At 34.2% G+C, this 22,082-nt stretch overlaps 1 protein-coding gene across 5 annotated transcripts in view; it reads left to right on the top strand.

The window, feature by feature from the left end:
- CNKSR2 (connector enhancer of kinase suppressor of Ras 2) overlaps window positions 1-22,082 on the top strand; it is a 282,671-nt gene that overhangs the window by 117,218 nt on the left and 143,371 nt on the right. For all 5 annotated transcript variants that reach the window (XM_082718290.1, XM_082718292.1, XM_082718291.1 and 2 more), the window contains exons 5-6: window positions 3,127-3,168; window positions 18,797-18,916. In XM_082718290.1, coding sequence (XP_082574416.1) covers window positions 3,127-3,168; window positions 18,797-18,916 — 162 coding nt within the window. The remainder of the gene's footprint in view (window positions 1-3,126; window positions 3,169-18,796; window positions 18,917-22,082) is intronic.

Raw genomic sequence — 22,082 nt, 5'->3', positions numbered from 1 at the left:
AACCCCGCATCGGGCTCTCTGCTCAGTGGGAAGCCTGCTTCCTCCTCTCTCTCTGCCTGCCTCTCTGCCTACTTGTAATCTCTGTCAAATAAATAAATAAAATCTTTAAAAAAAATTCACCTTTCCTGATTTTTTAAGGCAGAGTTAGTTGTTTCCTCCTCTGCTCCCCCAGCTGTATGACCCTGCCTTTATTATAGTAATTGCAAGTGTCCCAAATGTGTTTCTGCGTATTTAAGCTTTAATAAAGCCACATATGTGAATATGCTACAAACATAATGTAAACATCCTTTCAAAATTTAATTATTCCAATTTATTTTATAGTCATTTGGCTTTGTTTGTTTCAGTAATACGTTTTTAATTTTGATATCTGTGATAGTTTTTTAGACTGGTGGAAAACCTTGTCCACTTCAGTCACCCGATGTATCTCTTTTAGACTTTGTCTTCACTGGCCATGTCAGAATTGTCAAGTATGCATCAGTACTTCATTCTTTGAGTAATCTTAAAGCTCAGATTATAGATATAATCCTTCTGGTCACTGAGAATCAGGAGCTGATGAATGTGTTTACAAAGTTTGAAATTTGGCTTGAGCAAGTATATAGCACCATACAGTGGGCACTTAGCATTTTAATGAGAAATATATTGGGATTATAAAATTTTAAATAATTGGCCTTTCACATATTGATTTCTATATTTTGTGGCCTTCATGCTTGTGAAGTTATTGAAACTTAAACTTTATGAAGACTTTGGCATTCTACATATTTTAACTTATTTGTGTGAATGCCTATCTCCCTAACTCGTGCTTTTTCTAAGTCAGGGGCCATGTTTAATATATGCAGTATTATACAACTGTTACTGAATATTTTTGGATGTATTTGGTATATATAAAATTAATCAACTGTATTAATATGTATAATAATTACTATGTACTTTACTGTTTCCATCCGTTGTAACTATTATTTTTTTTAGTTTCCTAAATTGCTCTATCTTTGGCCAGTAAGAGTCACTTAATGTTGACTTCAAAATCCTGCTGAATCCTTCCTAATCAAACCTTATAGAGTTTAATAGCTTCTTCTTATCTGTGTCACAGTACAATCCAAGCTCATCTTTTACATTTCCTGCCCCAGATTTGGAATCCACCATTTTCCTAGAAGGCCCAGGAAATGATATTTGAAAATCACTAACTGAGGAATTTATTCATTATTCAGTTGATTGTATCTTTTCAGTGGGCTACACTAAGCAATACAGACATACGTGTACTACATGATACATCAAGAGACTCTAGGTTCTACTTACCTTCTTGTATATGTATCTACTTTGTCTCATGTTAAAATTACTTAGGATGCCAAAACCGATAGAAAGATAGTAGTATCGCATAACTGTTCAGTTGCTTCATTCTATAAAACACAGTAGTTTCAGCAAAACAGTAAAGATTGAAAACATTACTACCAACAAACAATATGATTACTGACAATAGTATAAGATTTTATTTACCAGTTCTTTTTGTTATGTTACACTAGAGATGTGCAAGTAAAGTATGATATTTTGAAGACCTTGAAATAGTTATTCTCTGTGTGATTATTGTATCACTCGCAGGATATCCATTTAGATCATATTTGCTTTTTTCCTTGAGGAGAATCCCTTTGAAGTTTGAACATTTAATCATATTCTCTGATTCGGGGAAGGTAGGTAAATAATCAAACTTGCATCCATTATAGCTGAAGCAAGTTGTACAGGCAGCTTGGGGAAACTGGGCAACTTTCCAACTTTTCCCAAATCATCTCTTACCAGTGTAATTGTGTTTGAAATTAATTCTGTAAAATTGGACTCTTCCAAATTCAGATGTAAGTACAGTGTACTTTCCCAGTATAAATACTTTATTTATACCTTGTCTCCCCTGTACACATAATTCATACTTAATTTATAGAGACACGAATATGGCTAAATTCGTAACTGACTTCTTCATCAGCACAGAAGCCCTTCAGTACGGCAAGGCCCAGTCCTTAAGTTTTTCTATTAATTTGTGAACTAAATCACCTAAATTTAACTCTAAAACTTTTGCCCCTGATAATGCATAATATTTTTGACAAGTTATTTTGGTGAAACAGCATTATCAAAATCTATGTTCAACAAGATCCATTTTTTAAAAAATTAAATTCAGGGGAAAAAATGAAATGGGCTGTCATTTCTTAAAATATGCAGTGCTGTGAAACATGGTTATTCTTTCAAAATTAGATGGTCAAATAGTAATTAGTTAACTTTATATTTTAAAGTAAAGGTAATTAGTTTAAATTTTTAAAATAAAGACATAGAACAACAATAATTCATGGTTAAAATGTATTTATCACTTACTGTATGCCAGATACTATGCTAAGCTATTTATCCATTTTCTCATTTATTCCTCACAATACCCTTATTGGGTTCCTACTAATATCATTCCCATTTTATAAATTTCATAAGAAAAATGAGACATAGAAACAAAGTTTCTAACCAAAGGTCACTTTGCTGTATTTCTGCTCATTATAAATCTAGCAACTGCAGGTAAAAAGACAATGGTGATTTTTAAAAATAATTATTTATAATTTCAAAGATTCAAATTTAAGTAAAAAACTATGAACTTGATATTTATTAGTAGTGTGTATCAATTTTAAATGCATAGTGTAAAGGATATTTGATAGCCTACAACAGTTGAAAATATAAAAGCATTTTTGGAACTAAGACTATTGAAATAAATGTTGATGTTTTTCGTAATGTTCCAATCTATAAAAAACTAGTATTTGAAATATTGGGAATACTTCAACAAAAAGTATCACACATAAAAATTTAGACAGAGAATGTTACAGTATTTTTTAATATTTGATTTTATTTCTGTTTAATGTAATTATTCTCTATGATATGTGTTTAAAATTCGAAAATATAGTTTAACAAAAATATCTCTGTAACTGACCATCAGAGCTAACTACTATGAATATTTTAATATATGGCATTCTGGATTTTTTTTATTCTTATTGTTGTTTTTGCTTGAATTATCAAGAATTTTTCAAATTGTAGTAAATTTCCTAAGAAAGTATTTTAAAAGGCATGTCTGATTTTTTTAAACTAATGAATATGTTTCTTTTTATTTTGAAGGACTGTACTGTGTATGAAACAGAGAATAAAATTCTTCATGTGGTAAGTATGTTTGGATTTATTTTCATCTTCATTAGAAAATACTTCTTTAACTAGTAATTAAATAAAAAGGTATAGCCTGTAAAAATGAGCTCTGCTTATCTCTAGGAAAAGTACAAAAGAATATAAAAAGTATAAAAGAACAGGTTAAATTAGTCACAACCATTCTTTTGTATCCGAATAGGAAAATATGATAAAATGCGATACAAATTTTAAGATTGTAGTATGTAGCAAGGTTGGAATATAATGAAAAAAACTAAAAAAAGAGAATTTGAGATCAGAAATTTTTTGTGACAAAAAAAGAGAAAAGTATTTGGTTGTGGAATGGGGTAAACAACCTGTCCTCGTTTGGATGAAATACTTAATAGAATAATCAATCTGCCTTTGATAAGATTCTATACTCAGCAAAGAACCTTCCAAAGTTTAATTTGTTAATATTTATTTAATCAATTAATGACTTCACAGATATTTTATTACTAGAAATGGAATGTGAGTACATTAAACTTTATAGAAAGGTATTTCCTTTCTTGTTAATGAACAATTTGCTACTTTTCTTTATAAATCTATAATTTGGCTGATGCTCGTATCAGTCCTGATAACTTCTTAACCTCTGTTAGAAGTAAGTGACAACATAAGTAACCCTGAAGAAGTTTAGAAGTGAATGCAATTTATTACTTTGGCAATTTCACATTCCAGCTAGTGAGAATTTAAAGATCCCGTCTGATGATGATTGAGACTGTGGGTGGCATTAACCAATCAGTTCAGCTTGGAAAGCACTTGTTTTTCCTTCTTTTTTTTTTTTTGGAGTTCTCCTATTCTTTTATTTTATTAGCATTTTTAAAGTTTTTATTTAAATTCCATTTAGTTACCATGAAGTGTGATACTAGTTCCAGGCGTACAATATAGTGATTCAACGCTCCCTGGTGCTCATCACAAGTTATCTCCTTAATCGCTATCACCTGTTTCACCCACCCTTCCACCCACCTCCCCTCTGGTAACCATCACATTGCTCTCTGTAGTTAAGAATCTGCCTCTCCCCCCCCCCCTTTGCTCGTTTGTTCAGTTTCTTAAATTCCACATATGGTGAAATCATGTGGTATTTGTCTATTTCCACTTCTCCCTTCCTGGCCTTTTAATGTGCTGGCTTTCAGTAGAAGGTTATATACTTGTGTGTTACTTCTCACAGTAAGACTCTTTTCAAAAAATAATAAAATAATATTGAGTTATTCCAACCACTTGGCATATGATGCTGGAATACTTTCTTTAAAACAAAATATTTAAAAAGTCTCTTTCCAAATTTTCTGTAGGGTAAAGGAAATCACATTAAGTCTAAAGTACTATCTGAACTCTAATTCTAACATTTTGTATATCCATGACCTTAGTCAAGTGTTTGAACTTTCTTTGAAATTTTTTAAGGTGAATTTTAACAATTAAAAAAAATTATTGCTATAATTGACACATAACATTATATTAGTTTCAGGTATATGACATAATGATTTGATATTTGTAGGAGACTTTGTTCTTAATATATAAAATGAGAATATTAGTATCTGCTAAGTACAAACATATGTAATCTCATGACCTTCTTTCCAGTATTTATGTTTCTATTTTCCCTTTTTCTTTTTTATGTGCACCACAAAATAAAAACCTGAGTTTTCATATAACTTGTTTAGAATCAAATTGTGACTGAATTTGAATGTTCTCTTTGTTACTATAATAGTTGAGTGAGAGTACTCATATAAATGAGTAGAGACTACAGTAGCTTGAGATATGCACTAGAACATCATCTGTCTCAGCCCAAACCCAATCCCTATATCTTTATTTTGCCTGGAGGGTAGGGAAGGCAATTATGAAGAGGAAGGAGAACTTCTCACTTATGAAAACCTTCTATATCCTAGGAGTTCCATAGACAATATAAGCATCAGAGTACTCTTCAGCACCTGGACAAATTGACATAACTCAGAAAAGTTATGAGGTGTGTCTTTTCTTGAGACAGATTTTTATTTAAGGAGGAGTAAAGAAAAAGAATGGGAAAGAGAAGAAGTATCTTCTCATATATCAGAAGAAAATCCTTCCCCATGCAATAAGTTTATTAAGAACATCTATTTAATGATCTCAGTAAGAATCAGAAGAACATTGTTTGCATTAAGACAGAATACCATATTGTAAAGAAGACAAAACCACGATAAGCTGAGCACAAAATGAACTTTTAAAAAAACAGTCTTTAAAAATAAGAACATGGAAATAGAAATTAAACCATGCTGATAGCTATAAAAAACATGCTGGTTATTCCAGAAAATTGAAACAATGAGACACAAAATAAACTTTATTGACCCTCAGATTTTTAGTAAATTCATAAAAAGACAAAACATGAGAGAAGATAATGGCCATAGAAGATAGGTTATGGCTAATGCCCCCTCAACTAATTATTAGTTTCTAAAGAAGAAAACAATAGAAAATAATTAAGGATATAATAGAAAAATTTAGGAATAGAAACTGGGAAAATTGAAATTTTCAACAAAGTCAGAAAATGAATTGGAAAAATAACAGCTTCAAGATATTTTCTGGTAACATTTTACAGTTTTATGGCAAGAAGCAACTCTGTTCATTTAGCCATGGGAAGGGACACATGAGAGGTTTTGACTTCAAAGAAACAGAAAATATATTGCATTTGGATGTGTACTGTAAAACCATAACTGCCAGAAGACAATGAAACAAAATCCATAAATCTTTTAAGAAATGTTAATATCTAAATTATCATTCATGTGTGAAAGCAACAAAAAGATATTTTTGGATCAGCAAGATCACTAACGTACCTTTTTGAAAAATATATTTGAGTAATTTTACCAAATAAATGAAGCTGAAGTTTCTAATTCCAGAGTAGGAAACTTGTAGTAGCAAAAAAGACTGGAGTGAACAACAAAATCAGATGCCATTCATGCTGCTGTAACAAAAATACCCTCGCCTGGGGGGCTTAACCAACAAACATTTCTTACACTTCTAGAGGCTGGGCAGTCCAACATAAGGACACCCGCAGATTCGGTGTCTAGTGAGGGCCTGTTCCCTGGTTCGTAGAGGGTCTTCACATAGTGGAAGGGGTGAGACCCTCTGGAGTCTCTTTTTTTTAAAGGAGAAGGATACGTTTTATGGAATATGCAATGTGCATTACAGGCAATGAAATTGGACCATTCCCTTACACTACACACAAAGATAAACTCAAAATGGATGAAAGACCTCAATGTGAGACAGAATCCATCAGAATCCTAGAGGAGAACATAGGCAGTAACCTCTTGTGGTCTCTTTTATAAGGACACTAATCCAATCCAATTTAAGAGGGCTCAGCCCTTATGACCTAGTCACCTCTTAATAATTCCACTCCCAAAAACCATCATATTTGGTCTAACATAAGAATTTAGAGGGAGGCATAAACATTGAGTCTATAACACTGAGGAATTAAAAAAAAATATATGTGAGTGCTATTTTTTAAATGAAGTTTATTAAATAAATCAAATAAGTATCATTGGATAAATCAGAAAGATAATGCAAATATCAATGGATTTATTTAGTTCTTAAAGAGACAAGCTCCACATCCCTAGATTAAATCACAAAGGCTCCCATTACTTTCCAGTGGCGGTTTTCCTCAGTAAACATGGAATCCCTGTAAACAACAATGAAATACTCTTTTTAACATATCAATTCATAAACACAAATACACACACAAAAACAAACACTAAAAATATTCCAATGCTGGTGAAAATCTAATGAAATTAAAATGGACATACCTTACTGCTAGGCATGTACATTCATTAAGCCTTTTTTAAGTTTTAGGCAATTTTAAGGCTCAGAAACATTAATACTGATATTTATATAGTATTTACAGTATGCCTCAGGCACTATTTCAAGTACTGTATATAAACTACCCATTTGGTACTCATAACAGCCTTATGAGATAGGTTTTATTACTATCTTCTTTATGTTATAGATGAGGAAATGTGAAACACAGGATGGTTAGTTGACTTTCCTGAAGTGACACAGTTGGAAAGGATTTAAGACAGGTTTTAACACGGGCAGTTTGGCTCCAGAGTGTATTCCTAAACTGTCTTGGGAATCTTATCTAAAAGCAAATTATAAAACACAGTAAGATTTTTTTATAGCAAGAATTTAGAGCATTACTTATAATAGTAAAAAATAGGAAATAATAGGGTAATGCATCAGTAAATTATGGTGCAATTACACGATGAAATATTTAGTATTCATAGTTACTATTTGAAATTATATCTGAATATATAATTTATGAATAAATTACATTTTTGAATATACCTAAAATATTTATGTTCAAGTGCTCAAGGAAAGATTCTAAATAATAATGTTAATTAAAGACCAGATTAAAAGCATTATAAACGCATCATCATTGTTGAAAATTTTAAAAGAAAATATTCTATGTTAATATTTATTGTGTCTTCTTAGTAAGATAATAGCTAAATTTTAATGTTCTTAAATATTTTCCCAATTTTCGGTTAGTTTGCCTTGCTTTTTTTTATTTAAAAATTTTTTTAAAGATTTTTATTCATTTGAGAGAGAGAGAGAGAAAGCACAAACAGGGGGAGGGACGAAGGGAGAAGGAGCAGGGAACACCATATGAGGCCCAATTCCGAGACCCTGGGATCATGACCTGAGCCGAAGGCAAATGTCTAACCGACTGAGCCACCCAGGTGACCCAGTTTGCATTGCTTTTATAATGAAAAGTCTTACAAGTATGTATTCTATTAGATTCATAATACTGATGGCTTTCAATGGATAATTTTATGGTACATGTGTTAGATTTCCTGATGCTCACTGTTCTTGTCTTTAAAACAGGCGTTTTTTATGCTTAAAATTCTAAAGTAGTAAACTCTGAAGACCAAAAAGTTGAGTGGAAAAGGGGGTTGGTGGATTGGTTGGTTGGTTGCAGTGGTAGACAAAGATGTCTGTTAATATGAAACATGAGAATGAATAAAAGGAAACCGGACAACTTGGGTTTCCTTGGAATTCGTCAGTAAGTAATGGAAGTGACCACACAGTGCAGCCATAAAGGACAAAAAGAAAATGCAGATGATTAGTGCACTATACATCTGAGTGATTGCTGACTGCTGGTAAGCAGTAAGGTATTTCCCCTCTATTGACTTGATATTTCCCTTTGGCCCTAATTACACTTCCCCTGATAGGTTGGAGCACATCTGTTTCTGCTCTGCACAAATGCTGGTTTTATACATAGTAAATCAGTTACAGGGAATCTGGAGTTTTCTTGTGTTTCATATTCTACTTTCTTCTCACTCCCACCTTTCAGTAAGTCTTTGAAGGTGAGGAGAGAAGCACTCCTGACAAGCCATTTGAGACCTTGTGCTTCAGCAGACTTCAACTGTGCTTATCACAGCCCTTCTGTTCTCGTTGGTGAGACTACGACACTGGCCAGGCATGATCATGAAAGTCACATTGTTTAAATCAGATTGTGCTGAGCTCAAATACTCCTTTTACATTGACCAACAGTGTGGTCTTCTATATGGCACTTGCTTTGTACTGGCATTTTATCCCCATTGCTTTCATAAAAATAACAGGAGGACTAAAGACAATGAATGCCTATTATTTTAGTGTTAAGATTATCTATTTGTTATATAGTACTTTACAGTTTATAGAAAGGACATTCTCGTAAATGCTCTCTCACTTTTCTCTTCTCCCTCCAAGCTATTCTTTGCCTTCACTAATTTAGGTTTGATCATGAATTAGGCTGATTTTGATATGTTGACTATTTGTTTTATTTCAAAAACATTCGTGTAATTTTTCCTATCCTTAAATGTAGGAGTTCTTTACTCCTAAACTCCAGCTAGGCTGAGAGTATTGTGACTTCTCTGCTATCTAGACTAGAAATGGCTAAAACTACACAAAACCAACAGGCCTAATGGAAGAGGCCAGAGGAGAAAATAAAGAGTTCATTTGAGACTTTGCCCCACCATCTATGCTATATCATTTATGTGAGCTTTTCTTTCTTCTGACTACCCCAAACCTTGAGGATAGAAGTACTAAAACAGCAGCATGTTCTATAATAAAATAATAATAATAATATAATAAATATATATAATAAGTACAATATAATAAATAATATTTATATAATATGTAATACATTAATATATATCATAAACAAATATTATGTATTATATATTATATAAATATGATATAATAAATATAATAAAATATCATATTGATATTTTATCTTTAGAGATTTCCTGAGAATAGTGGCACTCTAATGACATCAACAAAATAATTTTACATTGGTCTTCCAAAGATCCCTAATGCTTTGAAAAGGCAGCTTTGGCAGTTATAGCTGGACCCTTCTCTTAAAGCTGTGGTTTGGGGCCATTGCAAATGGAGATTTTTTTCCTATGGCTGGCATTTTGGCTGCAACTGCAACATTTGGCCATGAAGATCATGGGCCATCTCATTAAAACGAATTCTAATACTGAGTTTGTAGATGAAAAACATCAAGAGGCTTCTTTGCTTTCACAGTTAATGTGACCCTTCTGTCTTGGCCCCTTTCACTATCTTTGTGCTCCACCTGCAGAAGCATGCTAATAAGACTATTACTGAAATAGACATTGATTTCTTGAGTGTTGCATTAGACTATCTTCAGGTTTTCACATTTTGATAGTTAATTGCCTTATAAATTATTTTAACTCTAACTTAACTCTGCAATCAGTGTCTTATAGAGGAAAGAAGAAATCAGAATATGTTCGAGGTGAAAAATGTTTATCTTTTCTATGACAGAGGAAAAATGTGTATATACTCAAGGGAATGTGGACATACATAATGAATTAAGATAATCTCTTTTTAATGTATCTTGTGATTTGGATAGACATAACGAACATCAGTGTATTTATATGGATGTTCTTGCTAACATTACATTTGCTGATCACATTACACATTATAAAATGCTTACACAGACTAACTCTGAGTGCGCAGTCCTTGTTCTCAAAGAATACTTGTTTTTGTTGGGGAGTCAAATGAGGCAGAGTAATGTAGTAGAAAAAGTACCAATTTGAAAGTTAAAGAGATTTGGTGTCCTGACCTCATTCTGGCACTTGCTAGCTGTGAACAAACTAAATTAGCCTTTCTGATTAATTTGGAAGATTGGAGTATCTGTGTTTCCTAAGGCTTAAGTGCCATAATTTTTCGGTGATAACTCACAAAGTCAGTGAAAAACAATATGGTCTCATGAAGTGATAAATTGGAGAGATGTCTTCATCTGAGACTGTTCTGTATGTGATCAGAGACACTATGGGTTTTGTTTTTTTTTTTTTGACACGTGAATTTTTTTTAAAACTACAGTTGCAGTCACTATAAATGTAAAGATTTCTTCATCAAGGTAATGGAATCAATCTGGAGAGAGAAATCAAATCATAACTTAAACAAGCTTGATCTAAATAATTATTACACAGGGGCACCTGGGTGGTTCAGTTGGTTAAGCATCTGACTGTTGATTTGGCTCAGGTCACGATCAGGGTCATGGGATCAAGATCCCTTTCCGGCTCCCCAGTCAGCATGGAGTCTCCCTCTGCTCTCTCTCTCAAATAAATAGTCTTTTTAGGTAGCTAAATAGATAGATATTAAACTATGATAGAAGAGTACCTATACAGATGTAAAGAGAATGTAAACCGTTCCCCCAGGACATGGTGGGGAGGATATGTACAAGGAAGGACAACTTACAAGCAGGCACTCTCCCACCAGCCAAGGATTGTAGGTTGAGGGTCAGAACTCATTAGAGCCAGAGGGTTGCACTGGGTTGCCCAAGACAGAGCTAGTCCACTGTTACCAGGAAAATAGGAAACAACCTTCCAGGATATAAGCAAGTGATGCTGGTGGTAGGGCTCACTGAGAGAGTGGGGTGCTTTATGGGTATGAGGTTGAGAGGGCCCCAGAATGGTGGTCACAGAGCCCAGGCCGAGACTTCAAGGTCACTAAGGAACTGCATGGTCTGGGTACCACAGGATGTTCTCACACATATCCATCACTGATGGGCCATGCAGCAGGAACAAGACAAAGCAAAATCCAACACTAGGGAACCTGAAAGAGAAGCCTTCTTGCCCTTGTGATGTTTCTTTAGCGCCCTCTATTGATAAGATCTTAACAGTATGCTTTCTGTAATTTTGATAATTTCATAATTGGCACAATACAATTAGCTCTTGACTCCCAAAAAACCACATATGGCAATTTTGAATTTCTCAACTGTAAGTGAAGACATTGCTCCCTGGTCTCAGCTATTTGTTCCTATTTGCCCATAAAATATATATATACACACACATACATATACATATATATATACATATACATATACATATACATATACATATACATATACATATAGTGCCTGGATTTTCCTGAAGTCCATATAATTATAATGAACTGCTTCAGTCTTGCTATTTGAGTCTAAAGTAAAATGATTCCTCTTCCTGATAACCTTCATCTTAGTTGAGCTATTGGTATGGCCAGACCCTTGTTAATTTGGAGACTGAAAAGTAGCACGCCCCCTTGAGTGCTCTCTCGACTACCTGGGGACCCACTGCAAGCCTGCCTAGCTCTATTTCTTGCCAGAGAGAGCAGGCAAATAGAATGGAGATTTTCCCACATCAACTTCTCGTTTCCAGCTGATTGTTTCCCTACAGAAGCTAGAGGACAGTGGAGCCTCTTGTGTCAACTTTTAATTCAAACCAAGATGTCTTGGGGATGCCATTAGAAGTAGGTTGGAAGTGTTGTGGGTCCACTTCTTGCTCTTCAGAGCAAGTACACATTTGGGACTTATGTTCTCTCACTGTTCGGGACTGACCTCATCATTTACAGACGATAGTTATTTTCAAGTGTTATTACCTCTTTTCCATTATCAGGAACACAAGGGCAGCATGCTTAATGTCAGTGCTGATCAAACTGATCACGTGAAACACTTTCTCAGGTTGTGAAATCCTTGAACATAATAGTGGACATTTGAATCATTAGCAGATACTCACCCTCAGCGATTGCTGAGTGAGTGAATAGCATTATGGAATGGTGGTGGTGGTTTCTTTTTCATTTTGTTAGTGGTTTTGTTGTGTTTTTTTCCCCCACCATCAGAATTTGAAACTTGAAATTCCAGAGTTTTCTAGGACTTGTTGGAACAGACTTCATGTAATCTTCATTTATTTGCTCCTACAGTCGCATTCGAAAGCTATTTGAAACTCTTAATCTTCACTGTATACAGATATAATTTTTACATTAGGTTTAAATTGAAACTTTACTGTATTATATTACTTTTTAAGTTTAAAAGAATTGACTCTCCTTCAATTCTCTTTACTCATATGAGCAAGAATTCTTCCTGTGTTGGTGAATATTTATGTAGAATAATAGTTTTGAATACCAATTTAAATTCTTTTTGTGTATTTTATTCTTTCAAAGTTACCTGTGATTGTTTTACTCCTTGCATCTTGTCAGGGAACCATCAGAATTAGAAGTACAAAATTGTTAGCTCAACAGAGATCTGGCAAGTATTAAAATACTGCCACTATATTTCTGAATGAGGCTTATATAATTTAGAGTTCTAATATTAGAATAAATGTGAACTGTTTTATAAAAACAAAATCTCTTCTTGTTCACAAAATACATAGCAATTGTCATCTTAAATTGGCATAGAATCACATGATCTATAATACTGAATTACTAATATACAAACCAAACAAAAAAATAAAAACATGCTCTGTCTTCTAGACTATTTTAACTGAAATAACATTTATATTAATAATATGTATACACTATCAAAATAAAACTTTTGTTACTATTTTCCGTTTTATTGATAATAAAACTTGAGTCATTTAAGCTGTTCTTAAATTGTAGCTTTCACATCACTGTTGCCTTCTTAAAATGTATATGCATCCACTTGTTGTTACCCCTGTTTTATCTTGGTTTTATATTCTTGTCCCTTGTATATACCTTAAAAAGAAGAAATGTCCTTTTGTAAAGTCTTTTTTTAAATCTTTTGTTAAGCTTATGAGCCTGAAGTTCTTTTTTATGTCAAATGAATTCCTAATTTTTTAGTCTGAAGATAGTTCCATTCATTTTCTCCAGTACACTCAGAATAACTGAACCAGCACTTCACTTATTTAGAAAAACATAAATAAAAGTACTTTGAGTTCCATCCATGTTGTCGCAAATGGTGAGATTTCTTTTTTTTTTTTTTTTGACGTGGATGGAACTAGAGGGTATTATGCTTAGCAAAATAAGTCAATCAGAGAAAGTCAACTATCATATGATCTCCCTGATATGAGGAAGTGGAGAGGCAATGTGGGGATTTTGGGGGGTAGGAAAAGAATAAATGAAACAAGATAGGATCAGGAGGAAGACAAACCATAAGAGACTCTTAATCTCACAAAACAAACTGAGGGTTGCTGGGGGGAGGGGATTTGGAAGAGGAGGGTGGGGTTATGGACACTAGGGAGGGTATGTGCTATGGTGAGTGCTGTGAAGTATGTAAACCTGGCAATTCACAGACCTGTACCCCTGGGGCTAATAATACATTATATGTTTATTTAAAAAATTTAAAAATTTTTTAAAAAGAAAAAAATACTTTGAGTAGCTCAATCATGTCTCAGTATGCTCCGATGCTAACCAACATAGAAAAGACTTCTTTCCTATGCCTTAGCTTTTCAATATTATTTATACTTAGAATACGTACAGTGTTTCCCTTTTAAACTACAATAGCTGAAACTTCACATATTAATAAGTACTTGATAAAGTCAGTGATAAATAATGGTATCTGTTATTATGAGTTAATATATTAATGTAAGGTTGCTGTTTCTTGAATCTCCACAGTGACTAAAATATTGCTTTTAAAAAAAAGATTTTATTTATTTATTTGAGAGAGAGAGAGCACATGAGCAGGGGGAGAGAGCAGCAGACTCCCCTGCTGAGCAGGGAGCCGGATGCGGGGTTTGATCCCAGGGCCCTGCCGAAGGCAGATGCTTAACCAGCTGAGATACCCAGGTGCCCCCTAAAATGTTGCTTTTACAACGGTTTTAAAGCCATTCCTTTTATACTAAACATGCTGTGTTCAGATCTTTTTTCCCTTTAGAACTCAGTTTTGGGTGAACCAGTCATACACATATATGAAAATATATATAAAATATTTATATACAACAGAATATGAAAACTTTCCATTTCATTCCAAGAAAATGTTCTATTATATTAATTCATAATTGACATTAATATGAACAACTGAAGGGGAGAAAAAGTCACAGTACCATTAATTCTAGTCCATGATCCTCTTTTGTTTTAAAAGGTTCTTGACTCAGCTAGCCTTGTTTGTCAACTGCTATTTAGTCACCTTTTTTTTTTGTCACCATCTTGGGTAGCTTGTAACAGAATCCACGGGATAGGTTATAAAACTCATTGCCATCCTGTGTTCCCTTTAGCTTTAATAAAGGCACGTTATTTACTAGACTTTAATTTTAGGTTTGAATTTTTCTTTCTGTTTTTAGAATTAGAGATAAATAGAATGTAAAATTCTTTGCTATGGATATTGCAAAAATAGCAGAAGGATACCCTTAACACAAGTGATTACCAAGTCATCTTCTAGCTAGAATAGAGCTGTTCTTTTGCTGCTAAAATGACTTTAAGTTTTCCCGGAGAGCTGTGCCTTTCAGAATCTCAAATCTACTACTGTTTATCTAAACGACATTCTAAATTGCAAGAAGATTTGCAGGATTGCCTTATATTTCATTATACTATGTAGTTTTAATGTGCTATGTAACATCCACTTAATAAAGACCTAGGTTTTAAGCAATAAAAAATGAAATTGAGCAAAAACAAGTTGAAACTTAAGGATTGAAATAAGATAGGGTAAGCATAATGATTAAGAATTCAAATCCTTCTTCTGCCAAGGCAATTGCCTTGATCTGTTTATTTTGACTTGCTTTCTTCTCTGCTGTGCTGGCTATGATAACATCTACTTCAGGAACTTGTTATAGGGATAAATGACATAATGAATGTGAAGCATGATTGACCCTTGAACAATGCACTGAACCACGACACAGCTGAAAACCCATGTATAACTTTTGACTCCACAAAACCTTTAACTATTAAATAGCCTACTGTTGACCAGAAGCCTTACCTATGAGATAGTTGCTTATCACAAATTTTGTATTTATAGTGTGTTCCTATAATAAAGCCAGCTAGAGAAAAGAAAATATTAGTAAGAAAATCCTAAGGAAGAGAAAATACATTTACAGTACTGGACTCTCAAAATTCTGCATATAAGTGGACCCATTCAGTTCAAATCCATGCTGTTCAAAGGTCAACTGTTTATCATTGTGCCAGACATGTGGTAGGTGCTCTGTAATATTGAGGTTCACTTATAATAATAAAGGATGTATTTTTCTTACCGAAAATTTTCTTTTTCTAGACTATACTATTAAGTAGCAGTAGATAATACCATGCTTTAAAATGATAACATCATAATATCACACAATTTTACTAAATGAGCAAATTTACGTTTTACAAGAATATGTTAAATAACTTCCCTAGAACTTTGCCTAGTATTCTTAATGTGATTTCCTGCAGTGGCTTGATGTATGATACAGTAATGAGTACAGAATTAGCATAGAAAGCCAGGCCATTTTATACCCCTTCAAATTGACTTACTTAGTCAAGTGCCAAATACTACAATATAAAGATTCTAGCACATTATCTCTAAAACAGGCAGCAAGGTTCTAGTGGAGTTTCTTTTCTAAGTCTTTCTATTAATTTTTCAATATCTTTAATCTGTTAAATCCTGATGGCTTTTCTGGTAAAGTCAATGTTTTACTCATCTTTTGTATTCCAGCAGACCTTGCACATAGCAAGTATTTGGCAAACAAAATTACTCAAGAAGAGGAATCTGAGAAAATGATTTGCAACTTAATACGGTGGATTTAATTGGTATTTTCTTTTTTGTAAACACATCTCCAGTCTAGTATTTCTGCCTTTCCTCCTTCTACCCCACTTCTAAGTGCTTCCAGTGCCTAAATACAAGAGCTACTCTTGTTCATTACCAGTGTGTTCTATGAGGCCCTGAATGTTATAATGTATAAATATTGAGCCATTTATATAAGTCCATTACTTTCTTATTTATTTATACTTTAGACTCTTGAAATATTTCAATTTGTAGAAACTATGAAGGTTTCTTTTTAGCTTACTCATATAGATACATATATCTGTATCAGTTTATATGTATATGTGTGTGTATATATATATTTATATATATTTATATGTATATAGCCTTTATGAGACTGATACGCTGCCTACTGCACTAAGGAGGCAGGTTGTATATAGCCTTTAGACTGTTAGATTTCTTTTCGCATACTGGTTTAGATTAATATATCCTTTAGATTATCATGCAATCCATGTATCTTATTTAGAAACTCTTTAAGAATTAACTATATTGTCTCTCTGCCTTGAGATAAAGAGAAAATAAGAATGAAAATGTACCCACACATGAGAGGAAAGGAATAGCTAAAAGATTTAAATATGCCCCAAAGTGTTCTCTTTACTTTGAAGCAGCAGTAATTTGAAATGCAGCCAGTTGTTGTATGTTAAGTGCTACCATTCTGTCCTTTGCCCCATGGCTGCTGGTGAATATTTTCAAGAGGATTTAAAACACACACACACACAAACACACATACACACACACACACAACTGGGATCTCAGGTTGTGTTTCATAATATGTGAGACCTAGTGCAAAATAAAAACACCAAGCCCCTCCTTTGTTCAAGAAAAATGGAAAATTCCAAGACCATAAGAGCAGAGCATAATACTAAGGGCGGACCCCTGTGCAGCTGCACAGGGCAGATACCCACATCTGGCCCTATAGGATTCCCAAGTTCTGGGGCGTGGTCTTCCTCTCAGTACGATGCTAAGAAATTCTTTGGGCTAAATACTTTCATTTCTGATAATCGAGATTTGAACATCAGAGAGAATAAGGTGATGTGAACTCTCGCATCATGGCCATGCAGTGTGGTAGAGAAAGCAAAAGGGGAAAAATAAGCATTTATTTAGTATGTTCTTTGGATAGGAGCCATATTAGACTCTCTGTTTATACATTAACCTGACTTGCCATATAAATCATATAAAGCAATTTTTATTACCCCATTTTCTACTAGAGGAAATTGAGCCTCAAGGGTATAAAGTAAGCTGCTGACAGTTACACAGCAAGTAACTGGCAGTGTGGTGATTGCCCACATCTGTCTTCATACCAGAGGCATGTTCTTTCCAGGGGTATTGGTATTTTGACGGCTGATGCAGAAAGAAGTGCGATTACAAGGGAAATTTAGTTTCACAGTTTGTTTGGTGGGAGGAAGCTGAACCCAGCACAGACTGAGGGGCCATGGGCCATGTACATAATGTAGCAACTAAAAAGAGAGTCCTTATTATCCTGACCAGGCAGAGAGAACTGTGTCCCTTAACAACAGAGCAATGCAGCGGTCACAGAACAAATGTGACATGTTAGAAATGGACAGAAGATGACATTTTGATTGCTGCAGAATGGCTCTTCCCACAATGAAGGTAAAATAATAACAACAATAATAAATAATAAACCCAATGATGGACACCAAATTTCAGTAAGTACAGCGAGAATCTGAAACATCTAAGGGCCAGCATATTTAAGGGAGTATACTCCAAGATTCATTCAATTATGTTCCATGTTCTTCATGATTTTACCATGTCTGACTTTTAACCATATCATTATGGAGATGGCATTTTAAATCTATTCTATAAGCAGAATGAATGGATTTATCCTAGCCTAAAGTACTGGCTTTCTGTCCTCAGTCCAGCCACTGTGCTAAGTGTTAAAGCTCATTAGCTCTTCAGTTTATTTAGCTTGCATTTATTGAGTACCTTATATGTTGTAACATCTCTCTACCTGCTATGGGTGATAGGGTGAAGGAGGGGGGAGGAGAAGTCATGGATGAGTAGGACATGGTTCCTGCCTCCAGGGGGCTTTAGAATGAAATTAGACAATTTCAGACTTCAGAGAATGCTGAGAAACCAGTATTGAGGAAGTGGCGAACTTTGCCTGGAGGAGGTAGGGAACTTTATACGAAGGTAACCTTGAGCAGTAAAGTCCAGACAAATAAGTAGGAGGAGTTCACTGAGAAGATTTGGAGGATTCTTCTTCCTGGTCATTGACTGGATTTTTTTTTTAAACTTTTCTGATCATGGTCATCAGTGTTTTAGAAATTACTGAGTTCAGTTCAATCCAATGGTTGGTATCAAGGATTTCTCAGATTATTAAGCTTATTTAGAAAAAGTCATTTGACTTTACATCTGATAAATCAAATAAGAGAAACAAAACAAAACCATAACTTTCTTGAGTACTTCAATGTTTAGTTCCTATATACATAATTTAAAATATAGGTGTGTGTGTGTGTGTGTGTATGTGTGTGTATTTTTTCACCTGAATACCTTTCTTATGCAGATTTTGTAGACTAAAATGTCAACTATTTCTACTATTGTTTTTATTTTTCCTTGTAAGAGAGTTAAAACAGAAAGTGATTCATATGTTGCATACAACATGTGTTTACCATAATTCTTTTCTTTCAGTGTAAAACTCTTTCTGGAGTCTGTGACCACATCATATCACTGTCATCGGATCCTCTGGTTTCACAGTCTGCACACCTGGAAGTGATTCAGCTGGCAAACATCAAACCAAGTGAAGGGCTGGTAAGAGCAACCATGTTTGTCAAAGCGACCATCCATCAGAGGCCAGCTAATGATGTGGGCAAAGCAGCCTCCAAATATGGGAATCCACAAATTCTAACAAACTTAGAATATTTTGGTATTTTTTTCTAGAGATAAATTAAAGTAGTGGGAGTTTGTTACTCTGAGAATTTTTATGAAAATGAAAGAGAATTTTAAATGGGGATTTATAAATTACCTTGTTTACTTTGGTATTAAATTAGCATTATTATGTTCTTTTACCCCATACCAAAATTCCTTAGGTTTATTAATTTAGGTCCTTTCTCTTTTCTTTTTGATAAGTCTGGCCAGGGCTTTATCAATCTTATTAATTCTTATTCTTTCAAAAAACCAGGTCTTAGTTTTGTTCATTTGTTCTACTGTTCTTTTGGTTTCTAGTTCATTGATTTCTGCTCTGATCTTTATTATTTCTCCTCTCCTGCTGGGATTAGACTTTATTTGCTGTTCTTTTTCCAGCTCCTTTAGGTATAGGGTTAGGTTGTGTACTTGAGACCTTTCTTATTTCTTGAGAGAGTCTTGTATTGCTATATACTTTCCTCTCAGGACTGCTTTTGCTGTGTCCAAAAGATTTTGAACGGTTGTGTTTTCATGTTCATTTGTTTCCATGAATTTTTTCAATCCTTCTTTAATTTCCTGGTTGACCCATTCATTCGTTAGTAGGATGCTCTTTAGCCTCCATGTATTTGAGTTCTTTCCAACTTTCCTCTTGTGGTTGAGTTTTAGCTTCAGAGCATTGTGGTCTGAAAATATGCAGGGAATGATCCCAATCTCTTGGTATTGGTTGAGACCTGATTTGTGACCGAGAATGTTATCTATTCTGGAGACTGTTCCGTGTGTAGTAGAGAAGAATGTGTATTCTATTGCTTTGGGAAGGAATGTTCTAAATATATCTGTGAAGTCCATCTGGTCCATTGTGTAATTTAAAGCCTTTATTTGTTGATCTTTTGCTTAGATGATCTGTCCATTTCAGTGAGGAAGGTGTTTGGGCGCCTGGGTGGCTCAGTGGGTTAAGCCGCTGCCTTCGGCTCAGGTCATGATCTCAGGGTCCTGGGATCGAGTCCCGCATCGGGCTCTCTGCTCAGCAGGGAGCCTGCTTCCCTCTCTCTCTCTCTCTCTCTGCCTGCCTCTCCATCTACTTGTGATTTCTCTCTGTCAAATAAATAAATAAAATCTTTAAAAAAAAAAAAAAGTGAGGAAGGTGTTAAAGTTCCCTACTATTATTGTATTATTGTCAATGTGTTTGTTTGATTTTGTTATTAATTGGTTTATTTAATTGGCAAAGTTCTTTTTTTTTAAGATTTTATTTATTTGACAGAGAGAGATCACAAGTAGGCAGAGAGGCAGACAGAGAGAGAGAGGAGGAAGCAGGCCCCCTGCAGAGTAGAGAGCCCGATGTGGGACTCGATCCCAGGACCCTGAGATCATGACCTGAGCTGAAGGCAGCGGCTTAACCCACTGAGCCACCCAGGCGCCCCTAATTGGCAAAGTTCTTTAGGTTTAAAGGAAGTTTAGAGTTTTATAATAAGAACCAGTGTTATCTGCCCGTGCAAGTAGGTGTTTTGTTTGTTTTGCTTTCATTTGTTGTGGTTTTAACAGGACTCTTTTCCCTTAGATTGTGTAAGCTAAACAAATGCAATATTGTTTAAAACTCGCATCCATTCTTTCTTACAAGGGTGAGTAAGCAGGTGGATTTTGCCAAAACTAGACCCACATCTAGATGTATTTTTTTATTCTGTAATAGTAAAGATAATCATCTTTTATATTTTGTTCAGTTGATTAAAAATTGTATTTGTTCTAAATTTAACCCAAAGGAGAGTTTATTTTAGTAGTTCTCTAGAAAGAAAGCATATAAAATTAATATTAATGAGAGAAAGAGACAGAAAACCAGAAACTGGCTAGAGAACATCTTACCCACTACATAACTATTGCTTGTTAGTTTAGTGCTGCAGTGTTTCTGCTTTCTCCCTGTGGATGAATTTTCCTAGGATATAATTATTGATATTTTAGAAAATAGAAATCTTAGAAATAATATAATTCAGCTAATATAGATCTCTAAGTTCAACTTTCAATATGAGGCCATCTATTCAATAGAGTGACTTTTCTGCTGACACTTGGCAAATTACTTTTTGGTGACTATAGTTTCTCATGCTTTTGTGGCTTTTATCAGTATTTTCCTGGGAAGATGGAACTCATGATATCAGGCATAGCCAGCAAGTATGTCACCATCACAGCCTTTAATTGTAATATCTAATTTTAATTTAAGAGCTTATTTTTTAGCATTTATAAACTTATTTGATTTTAAAATTTTTACTATTTTATGATAGTCCAATTTCATTTAAAGCATCTTTCAACCTGTAATATTGAAGAATTTCCTATCTCTCCCTTCTCAGTAGTTATAAAGGAAAGGAGGCTCTCTCAGCATGATTTGTAGAGTGAGAAATTCAGAATTAATATATATTATATTAGACTAGGAGTTGGGACACCTGGATACAATTAATTTACACAAAATGCAGCAATGAGTGTGATCCTGAGGAGGTAGGGGATTAAAGTTAACCTCCTCGGCCTTGCTATTTTCATGTGTATAATGTTGGGGGTGGGAAGGGAGGGTAGATTAAATCAACCTTAAGGCTTCCTCTAGTTCTTTGAGTCTGTGGTACTAAGGACAGTATTTGGAGAAAAGAGCCTGATTTTTCCCCCACTAATTTCCACTGAAATCATGGGAAATAGTAACCATATAAAGTAAGTCAATCAGTGTTAATTAATGGATGTTATGAAATCTTGATTTGTTTTTAATGAAATCTTGATTTGTTTGGACATATCTTTTATTTTTTAAATTTGAAAGAGGTAGATATGGGTCCGGTCTTTGAAACAGTCATGAACTTAAAATGCTAACAACCAGATTCAGTTAGTCTGAGAAAGAGCTGGAAGAGAAAAGAAAATACTTGAGTGCTTATCATTTGCCAAGTATTTTCTCACAACTCTTTAGAGTAGAGACATTCTTATTTTACAAATGAGAAATCAGATCTTCACCAATTTGCCCAGTGTCACATAGGTAATATACAATAGAGTCAGGGTTTAAGTACTGGTAAATCTCCATAAAGTACACCTTAACAAAGCTTGTTCCATTATC

Source organism: Mustela nivalis, assembly GCF_964662115.1.
Source record: "Mustela nivalis genome assembly, chromosome: X".
Classification (NCBI taxonomy): domain Eukaryota; kingdom Metazoa; phylum Chordata; class Mammalia; order Carnivora; family Mustelidae; genus Mustela; species Mustela nivalis.
Note: the sequence above shows the minus strand (reverse complement) of the source record. Positions and strands in the feature narration are given on the sequence as shown.